Source organism: Acinonyx jubatus, chromosome A2 (genome assembly GCF_027475565.1).
Source record: "Acinonyx jubatus isolate Ajub_Pintada_27869175 chromosome A2, VMU_Ajub_asm_v1.0, whole genome shotgun sequence".
NCBI lineage: Eukaryota > Metazoa > Chordata > Mammalia > Carnivora > Felidae > Acinonyx > Acinonyx jubatus.
The window spans coordinates 146,323,043-146,344,900 of NC_069383.1; the positions used below are offsets into that span (position 1 = coordinate 146,323,043).

The window sequence follows — 21,858 nt, forward strand, 5'->3', positions numbered from 1 at the left end:
CCCCTGCGTGCTCGCTTTCTCTCTCTCAAAATAAATAAACTTTAGGGGCGCCTGGGTGGCGCAGTCAGTTAAGCGTCCGACTTCAGCCAGGTCACGATCTCATGGTCCGTGAGTTCGAGCCCCGCGTCAGGCTCTGGGCTGATGGCTCAGGGCCTGGAGCCTGTTTCCGATTCTGTGTCTCCCTCTCTCTCTGCCCCTCCCCCGTTCATGCTGTCTCTCTCTGTCCCGAAAATAAATAAAAACGTTGCAATAAATAAATAAATAAATAAACTTTAAAAAAAAAGAAAAAGGCAAGCCACAAACTAGAAGAAATATTTACAAGGACTTGTATTCAGAATAAAGAATTCACATAACTCTATAAAAAAAAAAAGACCCAGTAAAATGTAAGTGAAAGACATAAACAGATACTACACAGAAAAATGAGGCAACAGGTCAATAAACATTTGAAAAAGTTTTTAACCTCTTGAGTCATCAGATAAATAAAAATTAAAATCAGAACAAGATACTGCTGGCCCATTCATTAGAATGGCTAAAATTTAAAAGACTAAAAATGAAAACTGTTGCTGAAACATGGACCAACTGAAACTCTCATATTTAAACTTAAATTTGTGGAGAGTTCTCACCATTAACTGGTAAGAATTGCTCACTGTGCCTAAACTATTTGGCACAAACAATATGGTTTATGTTAAATACGTGCTTTCCTTCTGGGAGTGCGGAATTTTGTTATGTACTAAGTAGAAGGTGCCTATATCACCAGTGACAATAAAAACTCTGGGCACCAGGTCTCAAACAAGCTTCTCTGGTTTGCAGCATTTCACATGTGTTGTTACAGTGTTGTTGGGGGAATTAGGTTTGTCCTGTGTGACTCCACTGGAAAAGGACTCTTGGAACCCTGTAGCTGATTTCTCCAGACTTTACTGCATTCATCTTTTTCCCTTTGCAGATTCCTCATAGAATACAAAAAGTAATTCATAGCTTTTGAGAGCAACTATATAATGAATCCGGTGGGTCTTCATAGCAAATCTTCAAACTTATGGGTGGTCTTGAGGACTTCCAAACACAAGTAAGCCTTGCACAAAATACCACCTAGCCTTCATTCTTTTCAACTTCTACCACTTTCTCCCCACCTACAACAATACAAACACACTAATAATTAAGGCCCATTGATGGAGTATACTTAACATGTGGCTGTTAGATAAATTCCAGATCACAAACACAAAATTCCAATGCTGAGTAACAACGATAAAAGTCATTTTAAAAAGATTTTCAGTTAGAACTCTTACTGATGACAACTATAGTTTCCCTTCATTTAAAAATAACATCAGATAAGTTCTCAGGATTACTTCATATTTGACCAAGTCTGTATCAAAATTAACCACCACAGGTAGAAGTAAATTGAGAAACTGAAATGATAACTCTCAGAGTGAATGTGAAATCACATCTTCAGGGTTTGATGTAAAAAACCATTTAATGGTTTTTTTAAACAACTTTATTGAGGTATAGCTGATATATGACACACTGCTGATATACCATAAACTGCACACATGTGTGGAATTTGATGCTTTGGGCATATAGTACATATACAGTGAAACCATGGACACAATTAAAATAAAGAAATTTGCATCATCCCCAAAAGTTTTCTCTTATCTTTTCTGTAATCCATTCCTCTTTTCAACATTATTAGTAGGCAGCCACTAAACTGGTTTAAGGCATTATAAATTATCAGCATTTTCCAGAATTTTACATAAATCAAATGCAAAATGTTCATCAGACTTCTCTACTCCCCAAACCAACAACCTTATACTCCCTAGAATCTACATCTACTTCCTTCCTTTCACCCGTTACCTACTCACTAGACTCTGGCTCTCTGCTACTATCAATCCTATTAAATGGGATTCTGTTTTTATTTTTAATATGAAATTTATTGTCAAATTGGTTTCCATACAACACCCAGTGCTCATCCCAACAGGTGCCCTCCTCAATACCCATCTCCCACCCCCCATCAACCCTCAGTTTGTTCTCAGTTTTTAAGAGTCTCTTATGTTTTGGCTCCCTCCCTCTCTAACCTCTTTTTTTTTCCCTTCCCCTCCCCCATGGTCTTCTGTTAAGTTTCTCCGGATCCACATAAAGGGAGTCTCTTAAAAATCACCAATGGCCTTCTAATTGTAAAACACAATACCCCCTACTCAGTACATTCTACTACACTACTCCACAGTACTTGAAATCATTAATCACCATGTTCTAAAAAACAAAAAACACACTTCCTTCTCCTTAGCCAATTATAACCTCCATTTCTCAGTCTCTTTGTGCTAGTTCCTCTTTTTTGTCCTCTAAGGTGATCTCAAGTCTCACTTGCAGCCCTATACTACCATAGCAGTAGTTGTTATAGCAACAGAAGCAAACATTTATTGCGCTGTTATCATGTGCTAATAAGCACTTTGTTATGAGCTTCATATAATTTCACTGATTCCTCATAACAATTCTTTGAAATAATAATGTTATCCCTATTTCAAATACACACAAAATTAGACAGAATAACATAATGAACCTCCATGAACACATCACTCAGTTTTGATAAGTACCAACATTTTGTCAATCTTGATTCATTAATCCCCACATACACATTTTTACCTAATGCAGTACGTTAGAGAGAATTTTAGAATTCATGCATAAATACTTCAATATGTATCTTTAACAGGTGCTTACTGTTTCTCCAATAAACTCCATTTTATAATTATGCTGTGTGGCAATGGTAGATACACTCCTCTGTTAAATGGCAGATTCCCTGTTGCCAGAGAGACAAAATCCAAATTCTTTAGCATTCCTTATATTCTCTGGCATATAAGAGTCTTCAAATATAGATCCAACCTACCTTTCCTGCTTTGGCATCCATCATTTTTCTGTACTATGCCCTTGCCAGTTTGGAGTACCTAACATTCCTTGAACATGCCTTGCAATTTCATGCCTCTATACCTCTGCTTTTATGATGTAAATAAAACATTCTATAACATTCTATAAGGCCTTGTAGCTACCTGGCAGAATTCTAGGTATCTAGTTGACAGTTATTACATAAAACCTAATTACAAAATGGGAAATATAAACTTTCTAGAATTTCATTCTTTTCCTCATGAGCATATATTTTATTTAAAAACACAAAATTATCAAATATCTGTTGTCCTTTTCTTAATTTTATCTCTCTTATTTTTTAATTCTTTATGTATGCTCTTAAGAAAGCTAATATTTTGGCAAGCCTAACAATTATGTAACATGACATTTCACCAAAAGATATTATGTCTCAAAAACTTTTGATTTCTAAAATTATAAAGCCTAAATAAGTTTTACCCTGGAGTGTATGATGCAAAAATAAAGCCTTCAAAAAATGCAAAAGACAAAAACCTATCATTCTTAAGATCACTGGGCATAAAATTTAGTAGTTTATTTTTCCTACATAGTATCCTCTTAAAATGTAAAACTTCAATATATAGTCAGAAAGTATGTAACTTAAAGCATATTTTATAATCATCCCAGTTTTTATTTTCCTTTTTTTAATGTTTATTTATTTTTGAGAGAGAGTGTACGCGCGCACAACATGCAAGCATGCACAAGCAGGAGAGGGGCAGAGAGAGAAAGAAAGAGAGAATTCCAAGGAGGCTCTGCGCTGTCAGCACAGTGTCCAACACAGGGCTTGATCTCATGAACCATGAGATCACGACCTGGCTGAAATCAAGAGTCAGACGCCTAATTCACTGAGCCACACAGGTGCTCCTCATCCCAGTTTTTCTTTAAGAATGTAGTATCTTACTACAAAGTATTCATGAAGAACATAACAATTAAGCTTTGAGAGTTTTATAAACTGTTTTATAGAAAGAAATGTTTTACCACTTATTAATACTTCTGAATGCTCTATTTGCTATCTAGTTCAGATATTATTTTATTCAGGCTATTATGAGTTTTATTATAAGTCAAACGCAACCCAAGACATACTAATAAGTCACCTTTTAATTTTCTTTAAACATGAACAGCTATAAAAAACCTACTGAAATTTTTACTTATTGTGATTATATTAATTATATATAATTAATATAAAATAAAATTATATATACAATTAAACAGAATTATATACAAAAGATATATAGAAATGCATTTTTATCACTTTAAAGTGTGTAGAATCATTAAATGATTATATTTTACAAATAATAAAGAATTTTCACCATGGTTCCACAAAATATCATTGCCACATGAAATGGTTATCTCTATCTTTATTTCCAGTTGTTAAATTTTTAAAGTTTAAGAATACAAACACACGCTATTCAAAGACATACAGTTATTTTATTAATAAATGCTACAATAACCTGAGACGCTAGAATGAAGTTGGTATTACCAAAATACACAATTTCAGAAGTCATTAGTCAAAAGTAAAGACATTAAGAGAGTCTGATCAGACAAAAATGAGCTCTAATGCTTAAGATTAGTTTAATTTGGTTTCTTCATTTTGATTGGCTTATGAAATCATTCCTAAGATTAATCACAAGGTAGTCTCTCCTACAGTCTCTAAACACCTTTGTTGCAGGAAATTTAGAAAATAGGTATGAGATTCTGAGCACCTTTCCTTAACTCTAAAACAGAATTCTGATTATCTGCTAGACAAGTCATATGGAGAAGCCTTGAGACTATATGGAAAGTCTAGCTATATCAGTGATCTGGCTGAGGAGAGCCTTCCAGCCATCCTTGTCAGGATGCCAGACATGTGAATAGACCCTCTTGGACACCACAGCCAGCTGATCCTCCAGATGATTACAGCCATATAACTAAGTGTCCAGGTGGCCCCAGTCAAGGTACAAAATAATGAGAGATAAAATGGTGATTAAATTAATCCACTAAATTTTGATACACTTTGTTATACAGTAGATAATATTTTAAGGGTGTCATAGTTCATGTCTCACTCAACAAGGTTTCAAAGCCATACACTGTTCATCAATTGTTGTTTTAATTACAAACATACTATAATTTGAATGACTATCATCTCCACAATGATCCTCAAACACTAGTATTGGAAACAAGGTGATAGGGTGGCCAAGGTCACAAATATTACCTATAATAAATAAAAAGTATGTAATATCACAAATTACAACTTTCCAATAATTTATGAGATTTCTCATCTATTCAAATTCTAAATTTTTGGTAATTTTAAATCAAGACAAATATATAAAATACAGAAATTATTTTCACAAAAGCATTACTGATGAGTAGTGGTAGAGAAGGGATTTTGGCAATGTCTACATTTTTCACTGCCACAACTTCAAGGGGGGAAATGTTACTGACATTTATTGAGTAGGAGTCATATATGCTGCCAAGTATATTATAATGCACAAGACCGCCCCCCACAATGAAGAATTATCTGGCCCAAAATGTGAACAGTGCCAAGGGTAAGATGCCCTGGCTGCAAGGAATTAAAATTTGAAGATACTGTCTTCTTATAATCATTAAAAACTAATAAAAACTAATAAAATGAATGATCGTACTGGAAAAATTGATGATTAGAACTCTGAACAATTTTCTTTCTTAATAAAAACAGTATATGATCATTTTGATTATTTATCTGTACAAGAAAATAGCAAAATACATTAAACATTAAGCTACAGAAATATATAAAAGCTTCTAATATTAATGATATGAAAGAGTGAGGAGAAGAACAATGTTCCTAAATGTATTATAACTGCCAATTAAAATAAATTTTGTTTGATTAAATTAATATTAACTGGAAACAGAATACATAAAATCTATTCATAAAAAGTCTTGTTTAAATTTATATTTTAACAAGAATATCATCATCAACAAAGACATCTAATTGAACATTATTTGAAAGTTTTTTCTATTTTGTATTTTAGAAATAAACTTACCTAAATAATCCCATGGATCCACAGGACTAGGACTATGAATAAGTCTTTACTTTTTGTCAAATCTCTACAAAAAGTCTCTACTTTTTGAAGGAAAAAAATATTAAGTGTCCTAATGGGCTTTTTCAAAATAAACTTTGCAGCTATGATCATACATGCATTTTCTGTCCTTTAAAAAAAAATAAAACATTTTAAGGCACCTGAGTGGCTCAATCGGTTAAACATATGACTCTCGATTTCAGCTCAGGTCATGATCTCATGGTTTGTGGGTTCGAGCCCCACATCAGGCTCTGTGCTGATAGCGCAAAGCCTGCTTGGGATTCTCTGTCTCCCTCTCTCCGTCCCTCCCCAGCTTGCATGTGCGCTCTCTCACTCTCTCATAAATAAATAAGTAAACATTAAAAAAGAAAGAGAAACATTTTAATACTGCTGACACACAGCAGCATCTGATATAGTTCTGTAAAGGAAAGGATGAGTGCGCCTACTGTAAAAGATTAAAAGATGCGCAGGTAAGAATTCTTTTTATATCCAACAAACATACTAGTTAGGTTCCTATATTAGAAAAAGTAACAATGAACTTATCATACCTTCACATTTGGCTTCTTTGTTGAAACTCCTCTGTACCAACCTAAAACAAAGCATACAAAGGAAATTAACATCATATTGTTGTCATTTCCTATAAGACACACCATATGAGAATTTTTAGGGAAAAAAATTAATGCAAAACTTGCCAAGATAGGTACAAGTATGGCGGATTTATGAGGAGTAGTTTACTCTAAAAGGAAAAGTCTTACAATAAACACATTTCCAATTTTCTTCAAAAGGCAAAACTTTCAACTGAATAAAACACAAAAAATTTTAAAATACCTCAAAGGACCTGTACTTCAACTCTATGAACATTTCTTGGTTTTCTAGATGCTGATGTTGACGTCTGTGCTTCATTTATTCCCTCTCAGCATTCATACACAGCAATAATAATGAAAGTTTCCATTACACAATAAAAACAATTTTCAGAGAAAGGAAATATTACCAAATTTTCTCAATTCTAATCTATTATTTTAGAGTTTTGTTATAGTTTTTCTTCTTGGGTTTAAAAAGGAAAATCTCCATTATTTAAAAGCAGATGTTTTCTGAAGATTTTTGCTTCTAAGCCTGCATAGAGTTTCTTTGATTTCCTTGGGGAAATATCCTTTCAATTTAGATCCTAATAAACAGTCTCTTTTTAGTAATATATATTCATTTCCTACTTATATTTATTAGTTATCTTTGCCTTCAGAATAACAGTATTTGATATCTATAATCTCAAAAAATCAACGTCCTTTCCTCTTTGCTATCCCAAATATTGTACTCTTATAAAATATTTTCTAGTAAATGGAAACTGAATGATTATACAGGGACAGAGGAAAAAGCAGATCATATAATTGGATGTCCTTTAAAAATAACAATTGAAAGACATCAAAAGCACTTATGAAAACTTTTTTTTAGAGAACTAAGCATATTGATAAATCTCACATACAAATAAAACTTTTTGAGAATGATTTCTCCATAGGCTTTGAGCTATCATTGCAGAAAATGTTCAAGTCTTTTCTTCTTGTATATACCAATGCCATTGCCCTTTTGAACTGGACAAGAAGTGATGAATTTTCTCTTGTACTGTATAAAACCAATGACTTGAAAAGCAATAGTAAAACTCAGCTTTGCATCAAAAAAAAGGTGGGGGGGAATCTCCAATGAGTGGTATCTAAAGGAGGAAGATGAAGGAAAGGAAATTATTGATAACAGCTAATAATAATTGAGAGTTTATTGTTCTTAATTCCATGTACTGTAATTGAGAGATTGTTCCATGTATTAACCTTTAAATCTCACAATAAAGCTATGAGGAAAGTAATCAACTTTCCTGAAATCTTAACAAACAATAAAAGAAGAAATATCCTTGTTTATGTTTAGTTCAACAGCTGAGATAATAAATTTGGGAAACTCAATTTATACCTTGAGAGTTTCAATATCTTTATTAATACTTGTTATAATATCTTAAGAAACAGAACAGAGAATGGTATCAGCAAGAATGGCAGAGTAAGGATCTCCAAAAAGCCTCTCCTCAATAAAAGCAGTTAGAATCCTGGCAAAAACTTTCTAATTCGAATTGTATAGAACTCTGGAAGTAAACATTTAGTTTTGTTGACTGTTACCTTCGCTGTTCAGAAGGTTTACATTGATGAGGTCCCAAAAGTTCATTTTTGCTTTTATTTCCCTTGCCGCTGGAGAAATATCTAGTAAGAAGCTGCTGCAGCTGAGGTCAAAGAGGTTGCTGCCTGTTTTCTCCTCTAGGATTTTGATGGTTTCCCGTCTCACATTTAGGTCTTTCATCCATTTTGAATTTATTTTTGTGTATGGTGTAAGAAAGGGGTCCAGTTTCATTCTTCTGCATGTCACTTTCCAGTTTTTCCAACACCATTTGCTGAAGAGACTGTCTTCATCCCCCACCATTGGATACTCTTTCCTGCTTTGTCAAAGATTAGTTGGCCATTCGTTTGTATGTCCATTTCTGGGTTCTCTATTCTATTCCATTGATTTATATGTATGTGTTTGTACCAATACCATACTGTCTTGATGACTACAGCTTTGAAATACAGTTTAAAGTCCAGAATTGTGATACCTCCAGCTTTGGTTTTCTTTTTCAATGTTACATTGGCTATCCAGGGTCTTTTCTGGTTCCATACAAACTTTAGGACTGTTTGTTCTAGCTCTATGAAGAATGCTGGTGTTATCCTGGATAGGGACTGCATTAAATGTATAGATTGCTTTGGGTAGTACAGACATTTTAAAAATATTTGTTCTTCCAAACCATGAGCATGGAATCTTATTCCATTTCTTTGTGTCATCTTCAATTTCTTTCATAGGCTTTCAATAGTTTTCAGCATACAGATCTTTTACCTCTTTGGTTAGGTTTATTCCTAGGTATCTTACGGTTTTTAGTGCAAATGTAAATGTGATCAATTCCTTGATTTCTCTTTCTGCTGCTTCATTATTAGTGTATAGAATTGCAACTGATTTCTGTACATTGATTTTATATCCTGTGACTTTGTTGAATTCACATATCTAACAGTTTACTTGAAATCAAACAGTATTTATTCAAGAAACTTGAATCTTGGTAAGAACAAAGACTTTTTAAAATTCCCCTATCCCATATCCTCCCTGCAGCCTTGTGTTAGGCTTGAAAAACAAAACCCCTACTGAGGGTTGATGGGGGGTGGAAGTTGGGGAGGGTGGGTGATGGGTATTGAGGAGGGCACCTTTTGGGATGAGCACTGGGTGTTGTATGGAAACCAATTTGACAACAAATTTCATTTAGTGAAAGAAAAAAAAAGAAAACCAAAACCCCACATTAGTGATGGAAATCAGAAAACTAACAGCCCTGAAAAGGACAAAACAGGAAATCAAGAAGACCAAAATACATTAAGAGGTTTACCATGTTTATGAATTGTAAAACTCAGTTTTGTTAAGGTGCCAATTAACCCTAAATTGGTCTGTAGATTCAATGCAATGCCAATCAAAATCCCAGCAAAAATTTTTATAGCTATTATTTCTAAAATTTAGGCAACTGACCACTAGCATAGCCAAAATAATTTTGAAAAGGTATAAAAAATGTGAATGACTCATGCTGCCTAATTTCAAGACTTAAGATAAACCTACCTTAATAAATATAGTATGATACTGGCTAAAGAATAGATACACAGATCAATGAAATACACTGGAAAACCCAGAAATAAATGCACACATAAATGAACAATTGATTTCCAACAAAGGTGCAAAAGTACTTCAATGGAGAAATAAGTTTTTTTAAACAAATGGTGGTGAAATAGTTGGACATAAGTATACCAAAGGAGGGGCGCCTGGGTGGCGCAGTCGGTTAAGCCTCCGACTTCAGCCAGGTCACGATCTCGCGGTCCGTGAGTTCGAGCCCCACGTCAGGCTCTGGGCTGATGGCTCAGAGCCTGGAGCCTGTTTCCGATTCTGTGTCTCCCTCTCTCTCTGCCCCTCCCCCGTTCATGCTCTGTCTCTCTCTGTCCCAAAAATAAATAAACGTTGAAAAAAAAAAATTAAATAAAAAAAAAAAAGTATACCAAGGGGAAAAAAAAACAATAAAACAAAAAAAGATCTGCTACCCATACCTTGTACTATAAACAAAATTACCTCAAAATGTATCATATAGTTAGATGTAAAAGTGTAAAACTGGTACAACAGGACAACATTTTTGTGACCTTGGGTTAGACAAAGATTTCTTAAGCATACTCTATAAAAGAATTAATAATGTAATCCTCATAAAAGTTTTAAGCTTTTGCTCTTCTAAGAGTTAAAAAGACTCTTAAAAAACAGTTAAAATCTTCATGATATAAACTTGAAAATTATTTCTTGGATATTACACCAAAAGCACAGGCAACAAAGTAAAAATAGATAAACCAGACTACATCAAAACTTAAAACTTCTGTGCATGATAAGACAACCTACTGCCAGTAAACATCTCAGCAAATTGTTTTTGGATATTGACAAACTGATTCCAAAGTTTATATGAAAAGGTAACAGACCTGGAATAGGTAACATGTAACATAATCTAACGTAAGGAGAGTTAAAAAGATGGAAGCTGACACTACCTGACTTCAAAACTATTATAAAGCTACAGTAATCAAGACAGTTCAGTATTAGAGAAAGAACAAACAGATCAACAGAACAGAGAGCACAAAAGTACACCCACATAAATATAATCAACTGATCTTTGACAAAGGAACAAAGGTGATACAATGGAGAAAAGGTAGCCTTTTCAACAAAGAGTGCTGGGACAACTGGACATCATCATAAAAAAATAAATTTAGAGACAGACCTTATACCCTTCGCAAAAATTAAATCAAAACAGATCAAAGATCTAAATGTAAAATACAATCCTTAAAACTCCAGAGGGGCACCCTAGGGGGCTCAGTATTTGAGTGTCCAACTCTTGATTTTGGCTCAGGTCATGATCTCATGGTTGTGGAATGGAGTCCCATGTCAGGCTCTGTGCTGAATGTGGAGCCTGCTTGAGATTCTCACGCGTGCTCCCTCTCTCTCTCTCTCAAAATAAAATTTAAAAACTCTAGAGTTTTCTGGATAACATAAGAGAAAATCTAAATTACCTGTGTATGCCAACGACCTTTTGGATTCTACACCCAATGCATGATCCATGAAATAAAGAATCAAGCTAGACTTCATTAAAATGAAACTATTGCTCTACAAAAAACACTCTCAAGGGAATTTGAAGACAAGCCACAGGCCAGGAGAAAATATTTATAAAAGACATATCAGATATAAATCCGTTACTAAAATATTCAAAAAATTCTTAAAACTTAACAAAAAACACTCAATTACAAAATGGGCAGAAGTGCCTGGGTAGCTCAGTCAGTTAAGCCTCTGGCTCTTGATTTTGGCTTAGGTCATGATCTCATGGTTTGTGAGATCGAGTCCCACGTCAGGCTCTGTGCTGACAGCGTGGAGCCTGCTTGGGATTCATTCATATTCTCTCTCTCTCTCTCTCTCTCTCTCTCTCTCTCTCTCTCTCTCAAAATTAATAAATAATTTGTTTTTAAATGTTCAAAAGATGGTGCGGGGAGAACTGGACAGCAACATGCAGAAGAATGAAACTAGACCACTTTCTTACACAAACTCAAAATGGATGAAGGACCTGAGTGTGAGACAGGAAACCATCAAAACCCTAGAGGGGAAAGCAGGAAAAAAACCTCTCTGACCTCAGCCACAGCAATTTCTTATTTGACACATCTCCAAAGGCAAGGGAATTAAAAGCAAAAATGAACTACTGGGACCTCATCAAGATAAAAAGCTTCTGCACTGCAAAGGAAACAATCAACGAAACTAAAAGGCAACCAATGGAATGGGAAAAGATATTTGCAAATGACATTATCAGACAAAGGGCTAGTATCCAAAATCTATAAAGAACTCACCAAACTCCACACCCAAAAAACAAATAATCCAGTGAAGAAATGGGCAGAAGACATGAATAGACATTTTTCCAAAGAAGACATCCAGATGGCCAACAGGCATATGAAAAGATGCTCAATGTCACTCCTCATCAGGGAAATACAAATAAAAACCACACTCAGATATCACTTCATGCCAGTCAGAGTGGCTAAAATGAGCAAATCAGGAGACTATAGATGCTGGAGAGGATGTGGAGAAACGGGAACCCTCTTGCACTGTTGGTGGGAATGCAAATTGGTGCAGCCACTCTGGAAAACAGTGTGGAGGTTCCTCAAAAAATTAAAAATAGACCTACCCTATGACCCAGCAATAGCACTGCTAGGAATTTACCCAAGGGATACAAGAGTGCTGATGCATAGGGGCACTTGTACCCCAATGTTTATAGTAGCACTTTCAACAATAGCCAAATTATGGAAAGAGCCTAAATGCCCATCAACCGATGAATGGATAAAGAAGCTATGGTTTACATATACAATGGAGTACTATGTGGCAATGACAAAGAATGAAATATGGCCTTTTGTAGCAACATGGATGGAACTGGAGAGTGTTATGCTAAGTGAAATAAGTCATACAGAAAAAGACAGATACCATATGTTTTCACTCTTACATGGATCCTGAGAAACTTAACAGAAGACCAGGGGGGAGGGGAGAGGGAAAGAAAGTTACAGAGAGGGAAGGAGCCAAACCATAAGAGACTCTTAAAAACTGAGAATAAACTGAGGGTTGATAGGGGGTGGGAGGGAGGGGAAAGTGGGTGATGGGCACTGAGGAGGGCACCTGTTGGTATGAGCACTAGGTATTGTATGGAAACCAATTTGCCAAAAAATTTCATATTAAAAAAAAATGTTCAAAAGACCTGAACAGACACGTCACCAAAGAAGATCTACAGATATCAAAAAAGCATATGAAAAGATGTTCAACATTATATGTGATTTGAGAATTATAAATTAAAATGAGATACCACTACACATACATATTATTAATGGCCAAAATCCAAAACACTGACACCACCATATGCTGATAAGGATGTGGAGCAATAGGAACTCTCATTCATTGCCGGTAGGAATCCAAAATGGTAAAGCCATTTTGTAAGGCAGTGTGGCAGTTTCTTAACAAAACTAAATACACTCTTACCATATGATTCATCAGTCTGACTCCAAGGTATTTACTCAAATGAGTTGAACATTTATGTCCACAAAAAAAAACCTGCACCAAATGTTTATAGCAGCTTTATTCATATTGCCAAAATGTGGAAGCAACCAAGTTATCATTCAGTAGGTGAATGGATAAATAAACTGTGGTACATCCAGACACTGATATATTATTCAGCAATAAAAAGAAATGTGCTATCAAACCACAAAAAGAAATGGAAGAACTTTAAATGCATACTACTAAATGAGAAAAGGAAATCTGAAAAATTCACATACTATATGAGACCAACTACATGACATCCTGTAAAAAGCAAAACCATGGAGAGACAGTAAAAAGATTGTGGTTGTCAAGGGTTGGAGGGAAGGATAGATAAATAGGTGGAGAGAATTTTTAGGCCAGTGAAACTATTCTGTGTGATACTATAAGGGTGGGTACATGTCATTTTATACATTTATCCAAACCAACAGAATGAACACTAAGAGTGAACCCTGATGTAAACTATGTATTTCGGGTAATAATGATGTGTTGATGCAGGCTCACTGACTGTAACAAATGTACACCACTCTGGTGTGGATGCTGATAGTGTGAGAGGCTGTGCGTGTGTAAGAGCAGAGGGTATATGGGAATTCTCAGTACTTCTTCTCAGTTTTGTTGGTAGCCTAAAACTACACTAAAAAATAAAGTATTTTTAATGCACTTACTATATGACCCACCAATCCCACCAATATGAAAAAAAAAGTCCATACTAAAATCTATATACAATGTTTAAAACAACCTTATTCATAATCTTCAAAAATAAAGCAATTAAAATATCTATCAACTGCTATGTGGATAAATAAAATGTGGCTTGAATCTATACAATGAAATACTACTCAGAAAAAGCAAGCCACAGATCAACATGAATGAATTTTGAATGCATTATGCTAAGTGAAAAAAAAAGCCAGGCACAACAGGCTATGTAATATATGATTCCAGTTATATAACATTCTAGAAAACACAAAACTAGAGGACCAGAAAATACATCAGGGCTGCCAGGGCTGGGGGGAAGGGCATTGGAAGGGAGGTTGCCTACAGGGAGCCTGATATTACATATGGGGGTGACAAAAATATTCTGTATCTTAACTGTGGTGATGGTTATAGGGTTATACATTTATCAAAATTCATAGACAAGTACTCCAAAAGGGTGACATTTGTTGCACATAAGTTATACCACAATAACCTGACTAAAATAAATATATATATACATACATACACACACACACTCACACACACCAGGATAACATTTCACATCTACCACATTGGTTAACTCTTTATTTTAAATTCTAACAAAAGCAGATATTGGCAAGAGCATGTAGAGAAATCAGATCCTGCTAGTGAGGGTGATAATAAATGGTCCTCACTTTCAAAAACAATGCAGTATTTGTTATATGCATACTGTATGACACTGATATTCTACTTCTGTATATTATCCCTTAAACACTACCACTGAAATGGGGATATTACTGCATGTTAGAGAAACTTCTAGAAATTGGCAAGGGGGGTCTGAGTTGCCAGAGAAGACATTAAACATATTTATGCTTTCCAAATTCAAAGATTCTTAGAAGAAAATACAGATGAAAATCTTCATAACCTTGTGTTAAACACTGGTTTCATGCACAAGCAACAGAAAAAAAAATAAATGAATTCAGCTACATCAAAATTAAAAGTTTTATTCCCCAAAGGACATCAAAAAAATACAATCCACAGAATGGGCAAAAATATTTGTATATCATATACCTAATAAAAGACCAGTATCCAGAATATACAAAGAACTCTTGCAACTAAATAAAAAGATAGGGGTGCCTGCATGACTCAGTTGGTTAAGTGTCCGACTCTTGATTTCGGCTTAGGCCATGATCTCACAGTTCATGAATTCGGATCCCACATCAGGCTCTACACTGTCACCTGGAACCTCCTTTGGATTCTCTCTCCCTCTCTCTCTCTCTGGCCCTCCCCTGCTCACTCTCTATTTCTCTCTCTCTCAAGATAAACACTTTTTTAAAAATGAAAAGATAAATCATTTTTTTCAACAGGCAAAAGGATTTAAATAAACATTTCTCCAAAGAAGACACACAAATGACTAATAAAAAAATCAAAAGAAGTTCAACATCATTAGTTATTAAAGAAATACAAATCAAAACCATAGTGAGATACCATTTCTCTCCCAATAAACTGGCTACAATAACAAACACAGACAATAACAAGTATTGACAAAGATATGGAGATATTGGAACATTCAAACATTACTGATAGGTTGTAAAATGGTGCAGACACTTTAGAAAACAGTTTGCCAGGGGCATCGGGTGGCTCAGTCAGTTAAGTGTCTGACTTTAGCTCAGGTCATGATCTCATAGTTCATGGGTTCAAGCCCCATGTTGGGTTCTGTGCTGACAGCTCAGAGCCTGGAGCCTGCTTCAGATTCTGTGTCACTTTCTCTCTCTGCCCCTCCCCTGCTCATGCTGTCTCTTAAAAATAAATGTTAAAAAAAAAAAGTTTTTTAAAGAAAACAGTTTGGGGATAAGCACTGGGTGTTGTATGGAAACCAATTTGACAATAAATTTCATATTTAAAAAATCAAAATAAGAACTACCATACAATGTAGCAATTCCTTTGGTAGATTAATAAATAGGAATATTATTATTGGTTAAAAAATAATAAAGAAAGAAATAAAACAGTTTGTTAGTTCCTCACAATATTTAAGACAGAACTACCATATGATCTGACAATTCCACTCTTAAGTATATACTCAAATAAATTTTAAATGGGTACTCAAACAACTATCTGCACACAAGTGTTCACAGCAGCAGTATTCATAACAGCCAAAAGGTAAAAATAACCCAAATGTCTGTCAACTGATGAATGGATAAATAAAATATGGCATACGCATACAACGCATTACTAGTTAACCATAAAAAGCAATCAAGTTCTGATACATGCTTCAACATAGATGAACCATGAACACACAAATTGAATAATTACATTTATATGAAATGTCCAGAATAGGCTAATCCACAAAGTAGATTAGTGGTTGCCAAGGGGTGGGGGAGAATCTGCTAATGGAAATGGGGTTTCTTTCTTGAGTGATAAAACTATTCTAAAATTAGTCAGTGGTGATAGCTGCACAATTCTGTACCATGAAAACAGTGAACTGTACATTTTTTTAAATTTTATTTTAGACGTAAAGAGATCACAAGTGGGGGAGAGAGCTGGAAGGTGAGAGAGAGGGAGGGAGGGAGGGGGAGGGAGAGAGAGAGAGAGAGAGAATGAATCTTAAGCAGGCTCCATGCCCAGCATGGAGCCCAACTCAGGGCTCAATCCCACAACCCTGGCTCATGGTCTGAGCCAAAATCCACAGTCAGATGCTCAACCAACTAAGCCACCAGGTGCCCTGTGAACTGTACATTTTTAAAGGGTGAATTTTATGGTATGTGAATTCTATCTCAATAAACCTATTATAAAGGGATAAAAAGGCAGGCTAGTACTAGGCCTGAAAAGGTTGAGAATTATATCCTTAGAGAATTTTCTATACATATGCACTAGGAGACTTTTACAGGAATGCTCTGTTGCCTTTAATATATTACACACAGTATCAAAGTACTGGTCATCCTTCCATACTTTCTCATATTTCACAAATTCTTGAGGCTACCTTGTTAAATCTTATGACAGGTCATTTTTTATCTGACTGCAATGCCATTCATGTTAACATCTCCCTTGTACTACTCAAAGAAAAACTATTAAGGAGTTACAGAATCCAAATGCTTCAATATAATTACACAGATGTTTTGGTGCACATGACTATATGTCACTTTTTTTAAGGTTTTTATAAAATGACAATGAGAGAATTATTAGGATAAAGCACCACCTCAAGACTTCAAGTAAACACTTGATCAGGTAACATGTTTACAAAGGTCAATGATTTCTCATCCAGTAAATCCTCAAAATATTGCTTATCAAAAGCGGTTTCCTTATTAATTAAATATATGTATTATACTGCAATACAAACTCTTGCTTCTCATTGGGAGGTGGGGAGGAAAGAAGAGAGGAAGACTTAGACCAGTTTTGCTGAATACTAAGCAACTTCAAAAATACATTATCACCTCCATGGGATGCTACCATTGTGAGGGTCATTGAGAACTGTGCTCAACGAATTTCAGGCATCACCTTTTCTTAAAACCAAAACACTGCTACAAATTTTGGTAAATGTGCCCATTCTATACAAGATTTAGAACTGAAGAGAGTGAAGAAAGCATAAGAAGAAAGAAAAGAGAGAAGAAAGAGAACTCAATCGTTTTGTCTTTTACATATAGAACAAAAAAGTTCATAACTTCTCAGATAAAGAATCAAAAAGAAAACAACTCAAATATTTCTAAAACCATTAAGAATCAACAGGAAAGAGATGTTTTTAATTAGCTAACACAATAAAGCATATTTTAAATGTCTGTTTTTCTACTACAAGAACCCTGGACAATCTAGCTATAATCCTTCCTTTCGTTTTCCTCATTTATCTTTGACTACCAAGATTTCACAATGCTGAGACACAAAGTAAAACCCCCTTGGTCATATTGCCTGAGTCCTCATCAATCTCACTGTCATCATATGCATTTAAGTGAAGAGTATATCAGAGTCTTTCCCATCTTAAGTCAATGTCTGATGGCTTGATCACTATTAGGAACTTAAGATTCAGACATATTTTTATACTCTAACACTTTCAGGTTTAAATTTTTATGGAATATTGAATGAAGAAAGGAAGGCATTATTGCAACATTCAATATTATAATTTACTACAAAGACTGCTGCTTTCAGAGAATCAATTATCATGTATATCTTTGACTTAAGTCATAATATCATGATTGAATTTAAAGAAATGCTAAACAAGTATTGCCTTCAGAAACCCCAGATCTTCCTTTCCTCAGTAACTGGTTGCAACTCTCTAATTTCTAAGGTAGGGACATGTTATTCACAGGACTATTGTGAGAAACACAGAATTCTTCACTTTACCCAAATGTCTGGTGATGAAACTTTACAATGCAAGAACTACTAGGAAAAGTTTGAGTACTGTCTTCAAATTCCAAAAGTAAAGTATAACTCTTTGAGCATGTTATTCCTCTGTCAAACTGTCTAATGTCATCCCATCTCAAAGTAAAATCTGAAGTCCTTACTACAGCCTCTGCTGGCCTCATTTCCCACCACTCTCTCTGCTCCTTCCCAACCAACCTCTCTACTACAGTCACACCAGTCTCCCTGCAATTCCTTCAACTCTCTAAGCAAGCTCTCACACTTCAGTCCTTTATACTTTTTGCATGTATGCCTAGACTGCTCTTCTCTCAGAAAACCATAGGATTGCTTCCTCACTTCCACGTATTCTCTGTCCAAATGTTATCTTCTCAGAAAGACCTTCTATGATTATCCTATATAAATACATAGCAGAAGCCTCCCACCCCACCCCAATGCACATAGTCTATTTCCTTCTTCCTATTTTATCCTTCTTTATTCTTCTCAATGAGAACAGGGACTTCATTTCATTCTTTTACAGCTGAGCTCCAAGAGATAGAAGTGTGCTTCACCTCCATTAGGTACTCAAATATTTGGGAAATACAAGAAAGAGTGAATCTGTAATATAAGGGGTGATAATACCTACCTGGCAAGTTTGTTGATAAAATTAGCACTGTTACATGTAAAGTGCCTTGCACAATGTCTGACACACTGTAGTAATTCAGTTGTGGGGTGGGAGCAGGGTGTGACAGAGAAATAACATACACTAAAAAACTCTGTTTGCTAAGTACTATCAAGTGGAGACTTCATGGGGGAGACTAGGCTTATGAAATAAAATAACTGCAGCCTGAAGTTTCTTAATGCTACTCATTCTAAGAAACATTAGGGGACCAAAAATACGAACTCCTAAACAGCTCTCATAAGTCATTTTTGGAAAAGTTGGGATGTAAATTAAAAGAAAAAATACTCTTACCCAATTAACAAAGGTCAAATTAGCGCACAAGCTAACATCTGTATCTTCCCTTCTTACCAACAAAATGTTGATACACTCTTACAGAGAAGATTTACTACTTGCAACAGAAAGTACAATCACTGGACACAAAATCAGAGTAAATGAGTATAAAGAGCCTCCAAACCCATGTAAAGTGAATAACTCTTCCAGCAAAATAAGAATTTTTTTTACCATATAATCTGTCCATAATTAGTGATCACTGATAGAATCTAAACTATTTGCCTAACAAATATGACTTTAATCACAATTTATTTATTATTAAAAAGCCACCAGTGAGGGGTGCGTTTGTGGCTCAGTTGGTTAAGCATCCAACTTCGGCTCAGGTCCTGATCTCAGGGTTCATGAGTTTGAGCCCTGCATCGGGCTCGGCACTGCCAGTGTGGAGTCTGCCTAGGATTCTCTGTCTCCCCCTGTCTCACTTTGCCCCTCCCCCCACATAAACTTTTTTTAAAAAAGCCACCAGTGAATCTCTCATGCTTGTAACTCTGTTTCAACTTTCACTCATAATTCACATTCATACAAAGTACTATCTAGAGCTTTCCATCTAATGGCCGTCCTGTTTGTGACTTAAACTAAGACTTCTACCAAAATCCACCAGATGAAGATAGTACTTTAGGAATATGAGAGCTAAAATAAACCAAAACGTCTCTTTTGATTTAATATCCTAAAACATAGACTGGCCTAAGAGAAAAGGCTTATTTTCTTTGTCTATAGAGTTTATTATATAGTTTTCATATATAATTTATTACTAGGTGTATGTGTAGTTTTCCATGAAAAGCCAAACTAGGTTTCCTTAAGCTAGATTTACAAAAAGTCTTTATATCACAATAGCCAAATTATGGAAAGAGCCTAAATGTCCATCAACTGATGAATGGATAAAGAAGATGTGGTTTATATATTCAATGAAATACTACTTGGCAATGAGAAAGAATGAAATCATGCCATTTGCAGCAACATGGATGGAACTGGAGGGTATTATGCTAAGTGAAATAAGTCAGTCAGAGAAAGACAGATATCATATGCTTTCACTCATATGTGGATCTTGAGAAACTTAACAGAAGACCATGGGGGAAGGGAAGGGGAAAAAATAGTTACAAACAGAGAGGGAGAGAGATAAATCACAAGAGACTCTTAATACAGAGAACAAACTGAGGGTGGACAAGGGGGTGAGGCAGGGCACTTGTTGGGATGAGCACTGGGTGTTGCACATAAGCCAATCTGACAATAAATTATATTTTAAAAAGTCTTTATATCAACATCATCAACACAAGAAATAAGAGTCACTACTGAGAAAAGCTCTCTGCTGGAAAGAGACAGGAAAAGAACTAACAACAAGTAAACAAAATAAAATGCAGGCTATAATCCCACTTAAAAAAAAATCAATGCAAATCATAATCTCATATTTTAAAAAAACTTACTTATAAAGGTCCACAAGATGGAAAATGACAAACAATAGAAAAGTAAAGTGGAAAAATAACACTAAAACGAAAGACTCTAGGATATTAAGTGGACACTGAAAAATCAGATTTGATTTTAGTAACCTGATGAAAGCTTGTAGTGAAACTGTGGCACAAATATCTAAAAAAATTATTTGCTTATGGAGTTCACATTCCTCCAAACTTGGCCTCATCTGATATAGAAACAGTCCCAACCTGTAAACTTCTTTCACCCAGATATCATAATCCTAGTATAGATCACTGAAAAAGTGACATATATGCATTTCATCAACTTAAACATCACTGACTATATTTACTAAAAATGGAAAATCATGTAAAATAAATTATAAAATTATATACTAGTGAAATTAGAAAATTTAGTAATGTATAACTAAACTTTTACATTAAAAATACCATACCATGATACCAATGTCATGTCAATATCATTTTGTAAAATGTGATTAAAAATTAAGGTAACAAATGAAACTAAATTTCTAGCAGAAATGTAGTGCTACATCCTATTTCATACTGAAATCACTAGGGATTTTAGAATTTAAAAGGTATTCAAAGTGTAGTCTACTTAAGCAATTGGTCCACAAAGGAGATGAAAAAAATATAGAAAATAGACTTTTTTAAAATATAACCACATTAGACTGAAGAGCAAGAAGCAAATTATAAATTTTAGAAAGACAGCTAAGGATTCACTATACATTCAAAAACAACAGAACTCAGGAAAGCATTATACTGTTTAAAGGTAATTACTGTACAAAGAGAAGAAACTGAGAATACTAGATAATTGTCACAGAAGTAGGGGAGAAGCACAGTACTGTGTATGAGTCCTTATTGCCAATAAGTGCTAAGTACTTACTATGTGAATGAAATGAGATAGGTGTGTCAGAATGGCTAAAATTAACAATTCAGGAAACAACAGATATAGGTAGGTGAGGATGTAGAGAAAGGGGAACCCTTTCGCACTGTTGGTGGGAATGCTAACTGGTATAGCCACTATGGAGAACAGTATGGAGGCTCCTCAAAAAAATTAAAAATAGAACTAACCTAACATCCATCAATTGCACTACTAAATATTTATCCAAAGGTTACAAAAAACGCATATGCACCCTGTTGTTTGTAGCAGCACTATCAACAATAGCCAAATTATAAAAAGAGCCCAGATGTCCATTGACTGATGAGTGGATAAAGAAGATGTGGTGTGTATATATATATATATATATACATTTGTTGCCATTTGCAACAACACGGATAGAACTACAGTGTATTATGCTAAGAGAAATAAGTGAGTTAA

General features: G+C 34.9%; 1 protein-coding gene across 12 annotated transcripts in view; it reads right to left on the reverse strand.

The window, feature by feature from the left end:
- Positions 1-21,858, reverse strand: part of DOCK3 (dedicator of cytokinesis 3) — a 561,979-nt gene that overhangs the window by 428,948 nt on the left and 111,173 nt on the right. For 11 of the 12 annotated variants that reach the window (XM_027038830.2, XM_027038823.2, XM_027038822.2 and 8 more), the window contains exon 3: positions 6,485-6,525. In XM_027038830.2, the coding sequence (XP_026894631.1) occupies positions 6,485-6,525 (41 nt within the window). Of the gene's footprint in view, positions 1-2,706; positions 2,743-6,484; positions 6,526-21,858 lie in introns of those variants that run through there. The other variant, XM_027038828.2, reaches the window with a different exon arrangement.